This window comes from Setaria italica, chromosome V (assembly GCF_000263155.2).
Source record: "Setaria italica strain Yugu1 chromosome V, Setaria_italica_v2.0, whole genome shotgun sequence".
Lineage (NCBI taxonomy): Eukaryota > Viridiplantae > Streptophyta > Magnoliopsida > Poales > Poaceae > Setaria > Setaria italica.
In genome coordinates, this window is record NC_028454.1 from 33138746 (window position 1) to 33158784 (window position 20039).

The window sequence follows — 20039 nt, forward strand, 5'->3', positions numbered from 1 at the left end:
AGCAAGTTTTCCATAAAATTTCTTAGAAAAAAAATCTACAACAAGTTTTTTTGAGAACTTCAAATAAAATTTGTGGTAAATTTTTCTGGAAAAGAAAGGTATAAACAATAGAAAATGTTTTTGAAAAGCAAAAGAAGATTAGGTACCGTAGTAACTAGTAATTTTTGCTTATAGGATGAGCGTAGAAGGAAAGATAAGAATGAAAAAGGAACGATTGGGCAATGTAGTAAGTTTTGCTTATAGGATGAGCATGTAGGCATCGCGTGCTAGAGAGTGCCTGACATGCATGCACTAATTAAGACATTGGTTGTAAGTCATGCGGTAATTGTACCTGCAGAATTGGAAGTAGAAAGTGTTGGATTTTTTTTCTGGAGACTCAAAACCGAGTGGTTGGGGCACCCAAATGCTTGGTTGTTGCCTTGACAACCCAAAGAAATTAATACCTAACTAGACTTAAAATCAGGAGCAGACCCATGTTGAGGTTAATTTTTTTGATGCTGCCGTAACTTGCAAATTTACACTATGTTAAATTTTTCATAATCTAGTTGCTCTTAAGGTGCGCCCTCCCTCAAGAATTGTCCTAGGTCCATCAAAATACATGTATTTTTTGGATTTGTACTGATCAAAAAAATAATTTTCTAACTTTAATCATCACTATGTAAACAATTACATAAATTGATAGTATAGGAATATTACTAGATTCATCATGAAAAATATTTGTAAAAATTTAATTATTTTTTAAAGTATCATGTTTTTATAGAAATCATTGGTAAAAATTTGATGACGAGGCTTAAGCGCGTGTGCGTCGCGCGGTGACACGCGTGACGTAAGTATTCCTTGCGTTCTGCAGGAGAAAAATCAGTCGGCTCTCCCCAAGTTGCATGCGTCAGAAAATTTATATTTTAAACCCGTTGTCCGATTTTTGTATTTCAATCCGTTGTCTGCTCTTCTGTCACCCACCCTACAGAAAATTGCAACGTCGGGGAGCTTTTTGACTCGTGTTGAGAACAGAGAAGCCCAAAATCGAATCTCCCGTCCCACGTCATCACGAGTCATCTTCTGCAAGTGCCTCAGAAAATTAACGATCACCTTGTACATCACCTTGTACACTGTTGCATAATGGACTTATAACTTGACTGAAAAGCTGAAACGGTTGATTTGTTGTGAGAGAAAAACATTGTTTGGTGGCTGATAAGCCGGTTGAGAAGCTGAAGCGAACAGAGTAGAAGCTTCTATGCTGATTTCCGTATGCCTCTTTGCTAAACAACAGTGCCAGAGGAACAGCAAAGGTTGACGTTTACTTGGAAAAGTAGTAAGCACCATCACGTGAATGAACATAACTGTACCATGCATCTCTCTTTCTTTACTCCCATACCGGAAGCAGCCTCGATCATCACCTGCTCCCATGAGAAAGGAACAATACTCTGTCAGGAAATATGCACGTTGGCCATTAGGTCCTGCGAGGCTGTCATTGATCAGCCTTAAATGACATATCCTTAAGTATTTGCAACAGTCCCTTAGATAATTTGGAGCACGCAGGGACACAGAAGAAGGAACAAATGCACACTCCCTTAGATAGTCATCGATGCGTCAAACCATGAAATGCGTTCGAAACAACTCCGAAAGCTCTGTTCAGCGTTCTTGTGAGTTGTGACCAGTGTGCTTCGGTGCTACCAAAGGAACCACATGCGTTACTAAGCAAGTGGTTAAAGTTCTCCAATAATTTGAACGTTTGGTGAGAATTGCCTTATTAGATAGATGATCGTGCCGTCTGAATCACCAGAATCTGACAGAGTGCTACCTAAAATGAGCTGAACGATTGGATGAATGTAGACATCGAAGGTGTCAAATTTGGTCAATTCTATCACTAGCTAGCTTCGATCGGCAACAAAATTTTAGAATTTCAAACGCATTTAAGAATGAAAAAAAAACTAACAGTGGGGTTAAGGTTCGGTTTGGCTAAGGAATCCAGTCAGCCATGGATGATGGATCGATGACCAGTGTGTAGACAGCGATCTCCAATGGATCAAACACTCCCGTGTGCCTGTCTCACCTCCACCTCTACTTAAAACGCTAGCCACACCGACGAGCGACGAGAGCATATATAGTTGCTTTGATCACCAAGCTAAACACATGGCACCACCACCCAGCAATCCCCGCCATTGCGCTCGCCAGGTCTGCTTCGTCTTCGTCCTCTCTTCAGTTTTACCTCCTCACTGGCTTAGCTAGATTGGATATGGATCGCGCCGCGTTCCATTTGAGCATCAGAGACTCCAAGCGGAGGGTGTTTACGATACAAAGACGGGGTACCTGTCCATGGTCGGCTGCCGGGAGCTCAACGGATCGACGGACTGTCAGGTGCTGATCACCGTCCAGTTCACCTCGTTCGACGCCGACAGGATGGGGTTCGGGGACGGCAAGGGGAGAATCAGCAGCCTCAGAGACAGCACCGACGAGCTCTACTTCGAGGCGAGGGGCATCGACCTATTCGGCATGTACAGCGGGCAGGTTTCCGAGTCGATCCGGAGGATGGACCTGGAGAGCATCGTAACCGTGGCATCCACGACGCTGTCCAGCGTCTTCACCGCCCTGCAGATACTCCACACCAAGAGGAACCGCGAGGCGGGCCCGGCCACGTCGGTCACCATGCTCGTCGTCACGGCCCTGGGGTATGCGACCCCGCTCGTGGTCAACCTCGACGCCCTGCTCGCGAACAGGAGGAAGCAATTCGTGCAGCTCTCCAGCAGCGGCATGCTCGAGCTGAACGAGCTGATGCTGACAGCACCCGCGGTGATCGCCTTCGTGCTGCAGCTGCGCCTCCTTCAGCTGGCGTGGCCCGCCGGCCGGACAAACATGGCCGCCGAGCGGAACGCGCTGCTGCAGGTGTGCCTGCCCCTGTACCTGGTCGGGGCCTCGGGGGAGCCTTCGCCGGCGTCGCTCACCTGAGGAGCAGCCGCGCCGCGCGGGAGAGCCTGGTCGTTCGCCTCGGCCCGGAGCCGGGAACGCTGTGGCAGGGCCTCGCGTCTTACGCGGGGCTGGTGCTGGATGGGTTCCTGCTGCCCCAGGTCGTCCTGAACGCGCTCTCCGGGTCTTCCAGGGGCACCAAGGCGATCTCGCCGTGGTTCTACGCCGGGGGCACCGCGATCCGCGTGGCGACTCACCTGTACGATGCGGCCAGGGCCCGGAGCTACGCGCCGAGCGTGAAGCTGTCCTACGTGTACGCGGGTCCGAGCGACGGCCTCTTCGGCGTCGCGTGGGACGTCGTCGTACCGTTCGGAGCGGCGTCGCTGGCCTTGCTGCTGTTCCTGCAGCAGCGGTTTCGTGGCGACTTCTCCCTTAGTTCGAGGAGCAGGTCGGGTGGGTACCAGATGGGCAGATGGTCTCCAATCTGCACGATTAGCTTTTAGCAAGAAGCCGTGATGGCACTCTATCAGACTCCGTTAGCTAGTCTCTACTTCCATTTCTTCAGTTTCTTAAGAGTTGCTAAATACAGAGCAATCAATTGAACTCCCCTTGCTTTCTACACTGCATATTCTCTAGTCTGAAATCAGAAATGCGTCTAGATATACAAGCAAAAATTGGGGTAAATATATCAACTCAAATAGAAGATAAATAAGCATATGTCAGAATCAATAGTATCATCTTTAAGCTATACAAATGGTATATACTACCAATCGGTGTACCTCTTGACGCTGAAGATGAGATAGGTGTGGTTCATGACCAAAGTCGTGGTCCAAGTAAAAAAAAGCAGCAGCAGCAGCAGGTAGTACCATGAAGATAGGCTACTGATCTGTGTTTTGAGATCCATCAAGTTCGTTGCTCAGCATATGGTGGAGAAGAATATCAACCATCGTACCCTTTGTCTTCACACTGCAACACGTCAACCAATGCTAAGTTAAAGCTGCAACAGTAAGGTACAAACAAACATAGCAAACAATAACGAAGTGGATTACCGCATAGATCGCCGCTTGTTTCTCCCTTGGGGAGTAGAATCCTGCAAGGATGGACAAATGCTCTCAAAACATTAGCTACTTTGGTCCATATAATTGCATATAATGAAATACTTAGTGGAAAATGTGGAAGTGATGAAAGCTGGTAACACAGTAAAACAATCTATGCATGTCAACTTGTTCTCCAGCAAGTACTTGCACACTAAAACTTGCTGAAACCATGCTACTACTGCAAGATGCGCCATTGGTAATTGGTAGTATTGTAAAGCTCCCTTATCAAACCAAGTGGTAAGCAGATAAACTTCAGAGTAGAGATATGAATTTTTCCAACTTTTCCGAACAATATTGTGGCATTGTGATATACATAAAAGATAAGGTAAAAGTTAAAACTGGCTAGTGTTCTGGCTTCAATAGTAAATATGGTACCAGCAATACCTGGTTACTCAGATTTACCCACTGGTTTTCCAAGTATAATAATGTGTAGTGATAATTTGTTATGAGCAGATATATTAATCTAACCTGCATGTCAGATTCTCCAGCTTTCTCCAGTTCCATCTCAGCAAAAAATGCCTCCAGCACAAATGCCACAATCTGAAAAGAGAAAAGGTAATATGCAATTTATTTTGAGATGCTTCTTTGCTACGCCATCCCATAACTAAACATCTGACCACCAAAAATATTAGGCAACGGAAGTATCATTCATCAATGAAGTTTTAAAGCCAAGGGCAAACCAATCATAACTAACAAAGCTTCCTTGGATGAAGTGAAATGAAAAAGAATCGATATCTTACCAGATTAAGCAGTAGTAGTACTGAAATAAGGTAAAAGCTGACAAAATAAACCAGGCTCCAAGAACTTCCAGTCAGGTGTGCGTAGCTCTGAAAAAATGTGAAAGGTTACAATAATCACGTTACCCAATACAAATATTTCTTTAATACTTCTAGGCAGATAATTTAAAAAACTTGTTTAGGCAGACAATCAAGAACCCATGAAAAATTGAGGGGACAAATGAAGCTTTTTCCCTTGCTCATTTTACTACTTCAGGGGTATTTAAATTTAATTTCTTAGATTTCAGAAAGCCAAGCAACCAAAATAAAAGAATAACCAAGAAAGTCGAGTGAACAAACTAAAAGAATAAACATAAACAACTGGATACGTATAAGACCCCACAAAAAAATGAGGCAAGAAACAAAGCAGACTGCAGCTTAAGGGTGCTTGTTATATTCTTACCTCCATCCAGACTTGCCAATTGCCCATCACCAACAAATTGAACAGAGTAACCATACCACTTGGGTAATCATTTAAGTTAAAAAGAAGATAACTGAATATGTCAAGGGAAAAAAATTGTGAATGGCAGCGGAAATTACATTCTAATTGCATGTCCATGTTTTACTGTGGAACCTATGAACCAAAGATTCTCACGGCATAACTATTAGAGCGTTGAACTCCAGGGGTCAATGAAACCCCTGTTACCGGCCCAGGTTCGACTCTTACACCAGCTTCTTTAAGACAAAATCAGAGGGACGTCTCTCCCTCTGGTCTAGGTTTTTTATTCACTGTGGAAACTACATGAGCCATGAAAAACTGTGGTAGTATATGTGGTGAACAGCAAAGAAAAGGATACTCATTACTAAAAAGATCTGTTTCTTTCAACTTTGGGTTTCCTGCAAACACAATGCCCCCAAAAATCTGCAAACAAAAGAGCCTCAGCTATCATTTAATGAGAAACACATAGATGCCAAAAATGCATATGATACTTCAACAATGAACATTGAAGTTCAGCCACAGGAAAAGCTCAAGTAACAGGTGTTATGAGTAATTTGTGAGCAAAGTTTCAAAGAAGATGTTTGGCTTAAATATCGGGTGATTGTATGTAGTCGCATAGGTGTTCAACTAAACAAATTGAATCAGTTCGTTGCAGCCCTTCTTGGTGCTGTAGATTTAGCTAAAACTTTACGCTGGATAGTGTTGGTAAATAATCACAAATGACATGTTTTTTATAATAATTAAGCTTTCAGGTGAACTAGTTCATGCATAAAACTTGAAATACAGAAGCACAAGAATATTAGCACCTGCAAACCAATGGAGCAGTATACGCAAAGTATACAGAACACAATCCCCAAGTACGGCAACAAACTAGACATCAGAGTAAAAAATGTCGCAACAAATGCTCTAAATCGCCGAACTTGCAACAAAATTCTTGTTAGACGCAACATCCTTCCAAGGAGAAGATATCGAATCCTGTTCAGGGAAAAATAAGGAAAATAAATCACATATTTGATAGTAAGATTGTTACAGCAAGCAACAATAAAAAAATGTCATATTAGATTATTCCAGCACCGTATCTTCTTGAAACCTGTCTAAGGTTCAAATTGTTAAATTTCGAATTCTTAGAAATAAAGTACAGGACACCTCTGAAGTACAGCCTAATTCATCACCACATATAGGTCAACATGCAGTGGCAGGTTTTTGACTTTCTTGTAATTACAATATAAGGGAACTGAATAATAGCATATTATAGATGCATAATGTAGATTTTTTTCCCAAGCATACTGACTTTGTTTAGTTATGTATGTTACCTCTAGGCCTTATCATAGAACATTAGGGTAGGGCTGAGTTCTGACCTTGTACAAGGTAGCATCTTGTTTATTCAGTTTCCAGGAATTAAAAAAGCATGGTACCATACTTGTAAGATAAGATATATTTACGATTTAACAATACTTTGCAAAGTAATGCATCCAAAACAGTGATATTACCATTCTCCATTTGAAAGAAAAGGAAGCTTTGATGGGAAGATGAATGTCAGGGTCTCTCCAATAACTACACAGAAATGGGGATGTTAGATACTGCAACAATCATCTAGTGATGTAATTTTTTTTCCAAAAAATCACCACGACTTCAGAAGATGCCATCATAGAAATGAAATAAGTAACTCAAGTCATACAGCTAGTAAGCATTAACTTGTTTACAGCAAGAACTACAGCAGATGGATCCAAACTCCCCAACTATAAAGAAAATATTCCTTTGTACTCCCTCGGTCCCAAATTGTAGGTCGTTTTGGCTTTTCTAGGTGCATAGATGTTTGTATGCACCTAAATATAGTGTATGTCTAGATGCATACAAACATCTATGAACCTAGAAAAGCCAAACCAACAATTTGAAACAGAGGGAGCACCTCAGATTGCTATATAGACAATTGATTATTGTTTTGTCGCTTATTCACTTCTGCTATTATTTTCACTTTTTTTTCTGCACTCTTTTCGTTACCCTCTTAATGCAAGGCTATACATTGTTCTGTGTTCTATAAAACCATAAGAAATTTAAAACTTAACAAGCATCAATATCTGACACAATCATATTTCTTCTGTACGAAAACATGGGTTGGAATAGGAAGTTATACCACTCAAATCAGATCCAAAACTAACAAATGGTAATCTATACCTTCACTATAAACATGTATGCTGTTATTATGTAATATATATATATAGATAGATAGATTTATGTTCTTGTAAAATATCAATGTAATGCATGACTGAACGAATTAACAAGTTTTATTGTAAAAATGGAAAAAAAATAAGTTCTTTTGAACCGAAATATTTTGCAGTGCATGGATTTTTGTTTAATAATTCAAGATAAAAAAATTAAGAGTACAAATAAATTCCCCTTCTAGAAATGAGAGCATACTTACATATAGTCCAAGTAATCACAAAATCGAACTTGTTTTGTCCTTCCATCCAGTAGGCGCCAAATCCTAATGAGAATATTTTGAGTGCCATCTCCACAACATAGATCCATCCTGCAGCATAATTTTAGTATTAGCCTCTCATGATAGCAAGGGAAATGGAATATATGGTTAGATAAATATTTCAGAAAATGTGTCCTCCAGGATGAAATAGCACCATCGGAACACTTCATATGCTCAGATAGGTCCCAACAGGGAACATAGGAGGTGACAAAGAAAGAAGAAATGTAGGACATGCAATTTACGTGGTGGTAACACTGGTACTATAATGTTATCCCATTAAGAACGTTATGGGTGTGTGAGGGTTGAGTCTGGGGGGGTGTGTGGGTGTGACCGTGTGAGGGGGGGGGGATGTAAATGGTTTCTTTTCTCCTTTATTAATGAAATGAAATGCAGCTCTCCGGTGTGTAAGTGTGTTTGAGGAAAAATACAGAAATAATGCAGATGTTTATTCATTTGAAAACTTGAAAGTTTGATGTGTACTTTGAGCATTTTCTGTTGTGTTTACATGTTACAAATCATTGCATTGATTCATATTTTGCCCCAGTACTAGGGTTGTACTGCAGCCTATCAGGCTACTACAACAGGAGCACAAATGTAAATATCCCTTTGACAAAATTAAGCACAAAAGACAAATTTCATCAGACATAAGTTAATACTTGCTAAACAGTGCAGTTGAGGACATGTTCACCACAATAGCCAACACTCTCACGGTGCAACTGGTCAGCAGAACACGCCAAAGAAGCGGTTTGCTGAGCCAGCCGGGTTCGAGTCGCGGCACAATCTTCTTAAGACAAAATCAGGGGGATGTCTCTCCCCCTGGTCGAGTTTTTCTTTATGTTCACCACAATAAACTTACCAAAAACAAATTCAACTTCTTGCCACACTTTTTGTGAAGAGCTGTTCTCTATATCTAGCTGCAAAAGATCACAGTCAACAGATCACATAAGATTCGTCACAGACTCTCATTCATTCCAAAGTTTGTAGTTGCAAAAGAAAGGCACGCTAAATTATCTAGTATATGTTTTGTTTTAACAGAAATCAGAGATTGAAGAATCATGGTTTTCAATGAAACAAAGCAAGCATAGGCTGCCACTACTAGGTGTACAAAAATGTTAAAAAAAAGGAAATAATACTGTGCCTTACCGTTGTTTCAATAATGACAGCGATTAGGTTCACCAGAAGAACAAAGACAACAATATACTCAAACTGGCGACTTCGTACAAAGGATTTCAACCTTTCACATAGTGGTGAATGGTAGAAAGATGGGTACTTCTCCAGATAAGAAGGCTGCAAAGACGAGTACAACATCAAGTCAAACAAGTGAAAATGTTGGGGGCCTGGTCAGTATGGAATCACCGCACGATGCGTGTTTGATGGGACTAACCCTAATCTGAATGAGGTTTTGCTACTCATTAGAGAAGAGTTACACCTATGGAGTTTGGCTGGGGCTCAAGGAATTTCCCATCTCCTCGCACTAGTGCCAAGTGCAGACTAGGTTTTCTCATCTGGTCAAGGTCAAGTTCTTTGTTGTTTAAAAGGCGAGTAGTGCATGTGAGTGTGATGTGAATGTGTGGTGTTGTATGGGTTTCCAAACCATTTATTCTTAATATAATGATACGCAGCTCTCCTGCGTGTTCTAAAAAAAACAGCATGAAATCATCACTAAAGTAAACAGCTCAATGCAGTACTAATCTCGATCTGAAAAGATCACCAAGTTTACATCAGTGGCGGTCATATTTTTCTACTGCAATTAGTGCTAACAATCAGTGCTTTATGCATCAAGGAAGCCAGAAAGTTATTATCAGGGGGCCATATAGCTGTAACTAAACATTAAAGGGTGCTAATTAAAGGTTTTCCTCTTGTTTACATGAAAAATTTTACTATAGATAAATACATCACGCATTGGGGAGCAGGGATCCCCCTTAATGTCTCCCAAAATGTAAATGCAAAAATCAAAAAGCATTGTTAGTAGTGGAACAGCACATCGATACTATTGAGTTCATGCACCAAACAGTTCAACCCAAAAGCTTAAGCTGATGAGGAAAGGTGGGCAATTCACTTATACTCCAACACTCCCCCTCACGTGCAAGCTCACTTAGGCCGCATACGTGGAAATTGGAGTGGACTGCAATTATTTTATTTAATCGCGCCCGCCAGGATTCGAACTCGAGACCTCTAGCTCTAATACCATGATAGCATGAAATATCACACATAATCGACAGGTCTATATATGTAATTGGTATTCCATCAATACATCTATCGATTACGTGTGATATTTCACACTATCAGATACAAATCAGGCCCTCTATACACTTTCAGATTTGCAGTTCTCGTTTTATGGTTGAACACAACAACACTACTATTCATACATTGCAAGTATTGGTACAGGCCCTGAAAAATGAAAGGATTTTATTGGGCGTAAAATATGATTTCATAAGATTATAAGTTCGAATATGCTGTATTATGGCTTTTCCTTGTATTGTGACAAAATGTTCAAAATTCTCTGTTTCGCATTGGTTCGAACCTAGTCCAAATTTAAGCAAAAATTCATGACACAGAATAAGCAAAGGATTATGAGCATATGAAGAAGTAAACATACTGGTGGTTCTTTCTGGAATTTTATTGCAATAGTATTGCATAGGTCGGCAAATTCCTCCGGGGTAACCTGCATAAATGTATACAATTCAAAATCATCAATACTGACACTATTTTTTCTTCATAGTGATGCTTATTGCTAATGAACTCAGTAAATTAATTTATTTTCTGATTTATAAATGCTAGAAACTCAAATGCGTTGAAAAATACCAAATTCATTATAAAAATAAATAAGCAGATCACAACATTTTTGCAGCTCAATAGCATTCAAACTAAAGATGATAGTTTGAATATTCACAGTAAATCATTTTAAAATCTGAAATTCCAATAAGGCGTTAGACAAATCACCAAATGAAAAAAAAACTAATATTTAAATATTATATAACAAACCTTTTTCAGGGGTATTATAATATAAGAACAGAGCATACCTTGAAATCACCACTCTGATCAAGCTCGGTAAAGATTAGTTCAAAATCTTCCCTTGAGGTCTTGGGCAACGACCTAAAAAGAGGTTCCATAGCGTTAGTCATAAGGACATTATGATCTATTCAATAATATCTAATGGAAAAGTTCCATCTTTAACTTTTGCGATCACTAACGAATAAGGAAAAGGTCAAGTGAAGTAACTCAAAAGTTATTATGTTTGTATCAGTACTAACATCTAAAATGCAAAACTGAAAAGCACACAGCATAACATGATGCATTTACTATATCAATGTTCTAGCTGCCAAAAGAGGACCTTTATACAAAATTGGTTCTGAGGTTAGTTATGAATGTCCTAACTAGAGGAGGAAATTTATAATGTGTATACAATTGTATGCTAGAGATAAAAGCAACCAAGAGCCACCAACGACAAGGATATAAAGTAAATAAAAGCAACAAGGATATAAAGTAAATAAAAGGTATTAGTAAATTATGGAGATGAAAACCGAAAGTAATTTTAAAGTGTGTATGACGAAATACAGTTAGAGTATCAAATAAAATAAACTAATAGTTAATATCATTACTAAAAATTATAAATATTTTGAACCTCTGTAACAATAAAAAATTCCCCAGAGTAAAAGGAGACTATTTGGTTACCTGTACTTGTTTAGCTCATCAAGTAATGATATGCACTGTTCCTTGTTGAGATAGCCCTGACCCTGATGCACACAAAAAGGCAAGAAAGCAATTATTAGGAAGTATATATGTGTATTAGGAAGTATTTATTCTTTCCATGTACATTTGATTGTATTCCTTGTACTCTAAGCCATATTGGCTATATAATAGAGGTCACCCCCCCCCCCCCCAATTAGGGTGTGCAGTGTTTTCCCATCTACTTCCCTACATGGTATCACGAGACCAGAATCAATCTAATCCGGGAATCTCCTTCCGCTCCACTCCTTCCCTGCGCGCCTAAACCCTAGGCGCCCACCTGCGCCGGCGCAACCCCCTCCCTCCCATGGCCACTGACTCCTCCCTGTCCGGCGGCGGCCTCCTGACCTCCGGCGACGCCACCGCCCCTCCCGGCGGAAAAACAGTAAAAAAAGGGTCTTGGTAAATGGTATTACTGCTAAGTGAAATAGTACATACGTGTCCAAGGGAACATAAACCAAAAACACTCACATTAGTATCGATGAGATCAAATGCCTTCTGTAGAATAGTTTTCCTTATAGAGTCAATCTGAGCAAGTTGTTTTGCTAGCTGGATCACAAAAACCATGCCATGTATGCATTCAAATTACTTTTGGGCATAGAAAAAACACATCAGAATTCAGAATATAAGAACATACTAATGATCGAGATAATTAGGATGTACGGAGAATCTACCTGCTCTTTAAAGCTATCATAAATGACAGCAAGAATTAAATTTGTTAGGAAGTAAACTCCTAACAACACATAGATAACAATAAACAACGCGTACCAACGAGAGCTCCTGCTCAAATACATGTGAGCATATATGAGTGCATCAGAAGGAATTAACATATACACCTCAGGAATCGAGACGCGAGCTTACTTGTAAGCAGGGACCCATACATCAGGATTATTGGATGTGGTGAAGAGGACAAACATCTGGTATAACGTTGTACCATATGATGTAAATTTGGTCTTTCCTTGTAGTGTGTCCTCAAATGTTACATAGGCTAGCCAGCTTGCAAATAATAGGAACAACAGCGAAAGAGCCTAGAAATGCAGATGCAAAAAATTATGTGATGAAACTGAAAAGTTAGTGTGCACAATGCACTAATGCAAGAAAGAATCTCAACATGAAGAAGCGCACAACTGGTGAATGATGAAGTCAATAGCAGATAAAAAGACGACCACCTTAGCTACTAGTATCACCACAATTACACCTCAAAAGGTATTTAGTGCAAGGATGATTATGAAAAAAAAGGTTACTTTACTATAGAAAAGCACAAAGAACTACGAGCAAATATATGTGTAACTGAATGTCCCACCATGCTCCTGTAGATTCTATTTCATCTTTTTGCCCATAGAAGAAAGGAGGCTGTTGGACAGGTAATCTGAAAATCATTTTCCTGGACTGAAAGTGAAGAAAATAATTTACAGATACAGGTTATCCAATATTCTTTTTCGTTTTGAGATGATAAGATTGGAATCTGCTAAATGAACGATAACAGTGTGTCCTGAGAAAGTTGTTTTAATGTCACCTTCCTCTTCCTTTTATTTTCAACGATATAGTATGTTACTTAGCTAACCACCCACCTTATTTATAAGATGGTACCCTCCCCAAAAATTTAGCAGCCACTCCACATGTAACTTTTACTCCATACTCCCTCCAGTCTCTAAATAATAACTGTCTTTTTAAGATGTGTGTAGTCAACACATTTTAGTTTTGACCATCAATATCTCTTTGAATATTTCAAATTAACTTTTTAAAATGGTATGGCTAGATTCATCTTCAATAGTAGTTTCAAATATTACACATTTGCTATATTTTGAATGTGTTTGATACTATTAATTCATGATCAATACAGTGTCTTGGTGACCCCGCATCATTGTCTGAAATGACAATTATTTGAAGGCTGGAGGGAGTACAATTGAACTATAATTAATAATTTTTCATTGTTAGTTTTGCTCTGTAGGCATTGGAGAAAATCATGGTCCATTCTGGAGTCAACTTGGTATGTATAGATCTATGATAACATAAGTGGTATAGTATAATGAACAAAACCTTACCAAAACATTGAGATATGTCCCAACAATACCAACCAGTGTAACAGCACACATTCGCAGTTCCCTATGGAGAAAAGGAACACCAATAAGAGTGTGAAATGCAGAATAGCCCTTAATTAAAAACGAATATGCTCTGTGCATGCGTATGCGTGTCTCAAACCGGTTTCTAAACAGTATGACCCACATCTGGAGCTTTCTATTTGCCATCAGTTATACATGGATTCAGTCGGAAGCCAAACTGTTATGTTCATTATGGTAGCAGAAGCGGAACAGTTTGAGCAGATAAAACACATACCTGATAGTCATAATAAGAAACACAACACGGATGTACGGAGCTATTCTGAAAGGTCCAGGACTAAACATAAACACCAATATGTCGCATGCTAAGATGAAGAGAAGAAGAACCTGGAATGAAAAGCAGAACCATGGACAAATTACAACAACTGGAACAGCAAACATGCATACCCAAACCCATCATGGTAAATTTGGTAACACTAGTAAAGCCCATATTCTGCTTGAACATAGTTGCTATCTAAAATGCAAAACCCAAAAGGATCTAGACCTGTGCAAAGCTAGTGTGCTACTGACTGAATTTTAGTTCATCTAATACAAAATATGGAAGGAAAAAAGCTTATGCTGAGTGTAACAACATTTTTTTTTTACAAGTTTACTAACTTAGCACAAAAATCAAGCATTTGCTCCTAAGTTTACTATTTCACAAAAATAGGGTTCTACTGTGCCAAAATGTGTTGTAGCGGATGAGGCAGAAATGCTCCAAATATTTTGCTGGAACATTTCTCCATTCTCCATTACTTTTTGAGGTGGCCTTTCTCTTTGAACTTGGGCACTCAAGAAGTAAATACCAGTCTCTATTTTCAACTCGTAGTCATTTACATCTAAATCGCAATGTATAGAGGCTATTGTAACTCTTTCGAGTCAACATCTATGCAGAACCAAATGTTTGAGTTATCTGGTATCAACTCTACTGCTTCTATTTACTATTTTTGGTCATTACTACACTAAAAAGAAAAAATCACCATGTTGGATATTGACATGGTCTCCAAAACACAACTTTAGCCACACTATTTAGTTATTTGCAGGACCTATTAACATTATATGATGGAATTTATACATTATATTTTATATGTTCAATTAAAATATGCATGAGTATATTGATAGCCTAAATACAAAAAAGTTTTGGCTGTGCATTCTAAGTGTCACTTGTGTTTTAATGGACGGAAAATATTACAATGTATTAAACCTGCTTTTAATATTTCAAGCCCACAACTATGGATTAGTTAATATCCAAGCTTTTGGATCTTTGCTGTATCGAAGACATAAGTGAAGACATATTTATTACCTTCAACTTATTCATAGAGTTCTTCCAGAAAAGATGTAATCCTTCATAGGAAAGTGGATAGAAGACATCCAAGACAAGAATGACAAGGGTAATTCCCTGAAATTAAGAGCAAGCAACATCAAGCTCCAAATTCCAGACTCCTTATAAATAATACATGTTCTTCAATCAAAACATGTGCATTCGCATATTATGATAGCTCAACTGAAACAAATTGTAAAGCAGTACTTCAGGTAACTGAATGTAATTATTCCATATGCATGGTTTGACACAAACTACCCACTACTCCGCTGCTAACCATAATGCTTTGAGATTTGTGTAATTAAGTTCTTGCTTGAACACGGTAGCACTACTCGTATCGAGGGAAGCCTTACCTCATATATAAGTGATTCTGTTTTGCTTAAGTACGGCAGCTGCCCTAGAAAGTAAAGATCCCTTTGATCACAAGTATGTGGGGCATATTTCTGGCACCACAGAGGCTTCTGAAAATGCAAATGAAAAATCTCATTAAGGGCTGTAATGATCCCTGCGATGACGCGTCTTTTTGTAGCCAAAGCAAATTTGGCACACTTCAGATGCCTAGTTTCAGCTAAGAGTAACACAAGCTCAATCTCTTAACCTAAGAACCATAGGAAATGGATATACAATTTTTGGGAACTAACCTCGAGGAAATTCAACAGAATCAAAGCAAATAGGTTAAGTGACCACAGCCAATCCAATCGGAGATACACAAAATAAAACCGCATGGCCCTCTCAAACCTTGTGTCATTCAAGACATCCTCAGGGATACCCACACCATCTTCTGCCTGTGAATAAAAACTGTAATGAGATTTTCAAAATTGCCAAAGGAAAGAGAACAAAAACCTAAGCTTCAATGTGTGTTATTCATTTATTCTCAAGGAAAGTGACTTCCACTTTATTTTGTGGTACCAATCATAATTTAAAAATGAAATGCCATGGTTAGTACAGTAAAATGTCAATTCTCTAATGTAACCATTGTGCGCCACCTATAAACATTTTTTTACTTCAAACTGCAGAATCACTTGTGAAATACGACTTTCAACACAGCAATTCTGCATCATCTCCAGACGAGCTTTAGAATTAAACTTAAAAGTATGGAAGCCACACACTGGTCAACAGTCAACTCCACGAGCACTGGCAAGTAAAAAACTCCAAGCCACCCAAAACTAAACCCACATGAAGCAGCACATCAGCCTCATCTCGCCGTCCTAAACAGAGCACAAACTCCGAAATAACTTCTGCGCAACCACATGGACTCCCCGAGCTCAACATATATTACATTTTCACAATGTAAGCGCGAAACGCTCCGACAGACAATTCGTCAAACACCGCCCATCCAGTCATCCACTCCTACAACCACGCCAACTCACCGACTAGCTAACGGACCAACAAGCCCAGCCAGCACCTCAATTCTCAGTTACAGCAGAGCAGCACAGCATTTTCGCATAACGAAGCAGAACACGGAGAGCGAGAGTAGCGAGAGGGAGAGCGGGCACCGACAAGGTCGACGAGGGCGGCCGCCTTCTGGTACCGGTTGCCGTAGGCGAGCGCGTCCGAGCGGCGGTGGTACTGCTTCGCGCCCCGCACGCCGCTGCCGGCGCCACCGGCGGACGTGGAGCCGCGACCCTCCTCCCCCTCCGCCTCCGTGATGAGCGGCGCCAACGCTCCCCTCATCGGCATCGCTCTCCACACTTCGACGGGGAAGCCGCAGGGCCGACACGGCGGAGATCTGCGACGACGATCTGAATTCTGGAGCGGGGCTTCGATGGGGGATTAGTTTACGAGTGATGTGTGGAGAAGTGGGGGTTGGGAGTGGGATTTAGACATTTAGTAATCCGACGCGAACGTGTTCCGTTAGTAGCCCGCCACGCTTGCGAACATTTCCATCGTTATCATGCATTCATGTCGCGGTTTTTTTTTTCAGCTTTGGGAGCGCGGAGTTTTCAGCTTTGGAGCGCGGAGTTAGCGGCAGGAACAGCGGGGCACCGTCGCGACGAACACGCGTACTACGCGTTACACGCTCGCGCGCAGCGGGTGCGGGTTCATTGGTGGGCGACGGTGTTTGGTGTGCGGTTGACGTGTACGGACGTTGGCCGTGGGCGTTGGCCGTGGGCGTCGGCCGAAAGGCCCCAAACGCGTAGCTTTCGGAACGGATAGGGGCTGAGCTCACCAGGGTATTATCCGGCAACGGGCATGACAAGACAGACACCCGGGCGAAGGCAGCATTTTGTCAAGGAATTAATAAAAGTTCGTCTGAATCAGCTAACCCGATAAAAAGGGCTCTAGCGCCGTCCACTCCCTTGCAGGAATTTTGTTATACTGCTCAATGGAAGTGTTATGGATTTTATGGACATTAAATCTCATAACACATCAGCAAAACTGCTAACTTGATATTTAGTACGAGGAGAGAGGAGAAGAGAGTTTCATCCCCATGAAACCCACCTAACACAGTTATTAAATCCATGAAACTCAATGAAACTTCGCACTAAGCATGTTATGGTTTTATAGCATGACACATTTGATCATAACTCAATGCAAAAATTAAATGATGCAGGCTATCTATAAAACTGTGTAATGAAACTATACTGAGAGTGATGGTTTTATTTTATTGAAAAGCTAACATATCACTCTTGGTAACAATACGATGAAGTCGTACACTGAAACTCGCCTAAGGATGCTTGAATTCCGCATCATCAGGGGCGCTGCCCGACTCTCGCTGGTACTCCCTCCATCCCAAATTATAAGTCGCTTTGACTTTTTTGATACATTCACTTTGCTATGTATATAGATATAACAATATATCTAGATGCATAATAAAGTGGATGTACCAAAAAAGTCAAAGCGACTTATAATTTAGGATGGAGGGAGTAATTTTCGTTCCTCAGGCTCAAAATTCTCGAAGCGCCTCCTTGCTTAAGCTCATGAAGTCATGAGTATGTTGCAGCTTAAGTGACACATCTTTCGCTAGTCACGACCCTGAGGGGGGGGGTTATTTTAATGCTGCTTTGTACCGGTCACGACACTTTGCTCATGTTGCAACTTTCTGTTTTCTCTTTTCCCTTTGATGGGGGGGGGATTATTTTAATGCTGCTTTGTACCGGTCACGACACTTTGCTCATGTTGCAACTTTCTGTTTTCTCTTTTCCCTTTGATTCGTCCTACATAGCAAGTGCGAGATATGAGGTGTGTTTACCTGTTTGGTCATCTTCTATGTGTTATCACATTTTTTACCAAAGCACACCTGAGGTACGATAAATTGTTTACTCATCCACATTAGGCAAAGATTAGGGAATAAAAGGTCGTGTCTAAAACAGACGAGGTAGCAGTGTGACAAAATACAGCTGTACCACTGAATAAACACTTAAATAAAGATAGTGAAACCTCCCTAGAAAATTTTTATAACCATTTCATTAAAAAAGTTCCATGATAAATTATTTTGACACCCAACGAATCAAACATGCTTGTGGCGACTTCATCGAATTCGATATATTTCGACACAGTCTCACGAAAAGTACTCATGGTGATAGTGGCATAGTGATAGTGGCGGAGGTTGCACGTGTATGTTCCTTATGTGCTTCAAAAAGAAAAGGACAAACAAGAATACTTGAATCCTAGGCGAGTATTGTGGAATCTAGGCAAGCTCGATTATTGTGGAAGACGTTTTTTTAACCCATTCGGCACCTTTCTCAGTGTTCATGCTTATATAAAGGGAACACGCATGATGCGATGATCCCGTATTTTGCGTGTGGGTCGCGTAAATCTAACGCCCGCCTTCGAACCCCATGGCCTGACCACCATACCCCACCTGCAGCACCAAATCATCCGGGATAAGATAACACCACCTGCACAAGCACGAGCAGCAGCTCGTCCGCCTCCCTGCCCAGCAGCCATGGCCGCCACCTCTACCTCCCCGCTATTCTCCCTCTCCTCCCTCTCCGCCTCCCTCCCTTCCCCCACCCGGCTCCCCTCCTCCCTCTCCCTCCGCGCCCTCTCCCCACGCGCCCGCCTCTCGGCCTCCCTCCCCTTCGCCTCCCCACATGGTACGGTTCTCTGTCTGGCGCCTTTGCTTTCCCTTCCTCGACAATTCTGCGTGTTACCTCATCGATGTTTCTGTTGCTCGTTGGTTTTTTCAGGAGGGTGCGGGGCTTGGGCCGCGACATCGACGTCGTCCGCGGGGAAGTTGAGGCGGCGGGGCCTGGAGGTGGTGTGCGAGGCCACGACCGGCCGGCGGCCTGACTCGGTCGCGAAGAGGGAGCGCCAGAACGAGAAGCACCGCATCCGCAACCACGCGCGCAAGGCTGAGATGCGCACCAGGATGAAGAAGGTAAGCTGACTGACGCCTAGTGGCGGCGGCTGCATTCCTCTCCCCCTTGCTGCTTATAGTTTCGCCAGCAATCTAACCGCATTGTGTGATAGAAATGCTTAAGTGGCACTAGGCAGTTAGAAAAAAGGGAGTTTAGTTTTGAAGGTACATTTTACTGAATTAGCTTTATCTTGAGAATTCAGCTTGCTAGATGGACTCGATTTGTGAACCATTTAGATCAATCGAAATTCTGAGTTTGTTATTCATTAAGTAATTGGGAATTTTGGTCTACTTTGGCAGTTTGGTTGGTTTTTATGTTAGCTGGTATATATCATGTTAATGTGTATGGATCGGAGGGCATGGAGAAATGCAGTCTCTATGAATTTGTATCCTCAGCATTTAAAGAGTTGAACAATATGATAATGTTGATTGATTTGATGTTAATTGAATTATTAAAATGTCAGCTCATTATTTGAATATATGTGGAAGTAAATATTTTGCTATTCGATTACACGGTAATAGTGTATGAATCATTTCCCTCAAAGAAAAACCAGCTCAAGAAAAAGGAGACCAGTTAGTGAGTTCAATTCCTTGGTTATCTTGCATGTGAACTATAGTTGTTTTCTGTTATTGTGATAAATCACATGGCACGAAAGAGACTGTTAATGCAGATGGGATATGAAATCCCACTTTGATCCAGCATTCAGTATCGTCATAATTTTTACGGGGTTAAGAACCATATAGGGGCGTTTGGTTCCCTTTGCTTATTTTTAGCATGTGTCACATCGAATGTTTAGACACTAATTAGGAGTATTAAACTTATTTACAAAACCCATTACATAAGTGGAGGCTAAACGGCGAGACGGCGGTAACCAATATTTGATATAGCGTT

General features: G+C 40.9%; 2 protein-coding genes across 2 annotated transcripts in view; one reads left to right on the plus strand and one right to left on the minus strand.

The window, feature by feature from the left end:
• Positions 1–3440: 3440 nt before the first annotated feature.
• LOC101776108 (two pore calcium channel protein 1) lies at positions 3441–16681 on the minus strand. Its single transcript, XM_004969474.4, has 23 exons — positions 16345–16681; positions 15486–15629; positions 15198–15305; positions 14827–14922; positions 13762–13871; positions 13470–13530; positions 12286–12452; positions 12099–12204; positions 11896–11973; positions 11371–11432; positions 10719–10791; positions 10295–10360; positions 8839–8982; positions 8552–8609; positions 7639–7746; positions 6707–6770; positions 6023–6191; positions 5575–5639; positions 5181–5271; positions 4742–4828; positions 4470–4541; positions 3954–3994; positions 3441–3870 (listed from the first exon to the last, which is right to left on the minus strand). Exons 1-23 carry the CDS (start codon positions 16522–16524, stop codon positions 3783–3785), a joined length of 2238 nt encoding a protein of 745 aa, XP_004969531.1. The 5' UTR covers positions 16525–16681; the 3' UTR covers positions 3441–3782.
• Positions 16682–18680: 1999 nt separating this feature from the next.
• Positions 18681–20039, plus strand: part of LOC101776512 (30S ribosomal protein S20, chloroplastic) — a 2261-nt gene continuing 902 nt past the window's right edge. The window contains exons 1-2 of the mRNA XM_004969475.3: positions 18681–18884; positions 18978–19168. Of these exons, the coding sequence (XP_004969532.1) occupies positions 18734–18884; positions 18978–19168 (342 nt within the window). The 5' untranslated portion in view covers positions 18681–18733. The remainder of the gene's footprint in view (positions 18885–18977; positions 19169–20039) is intronic.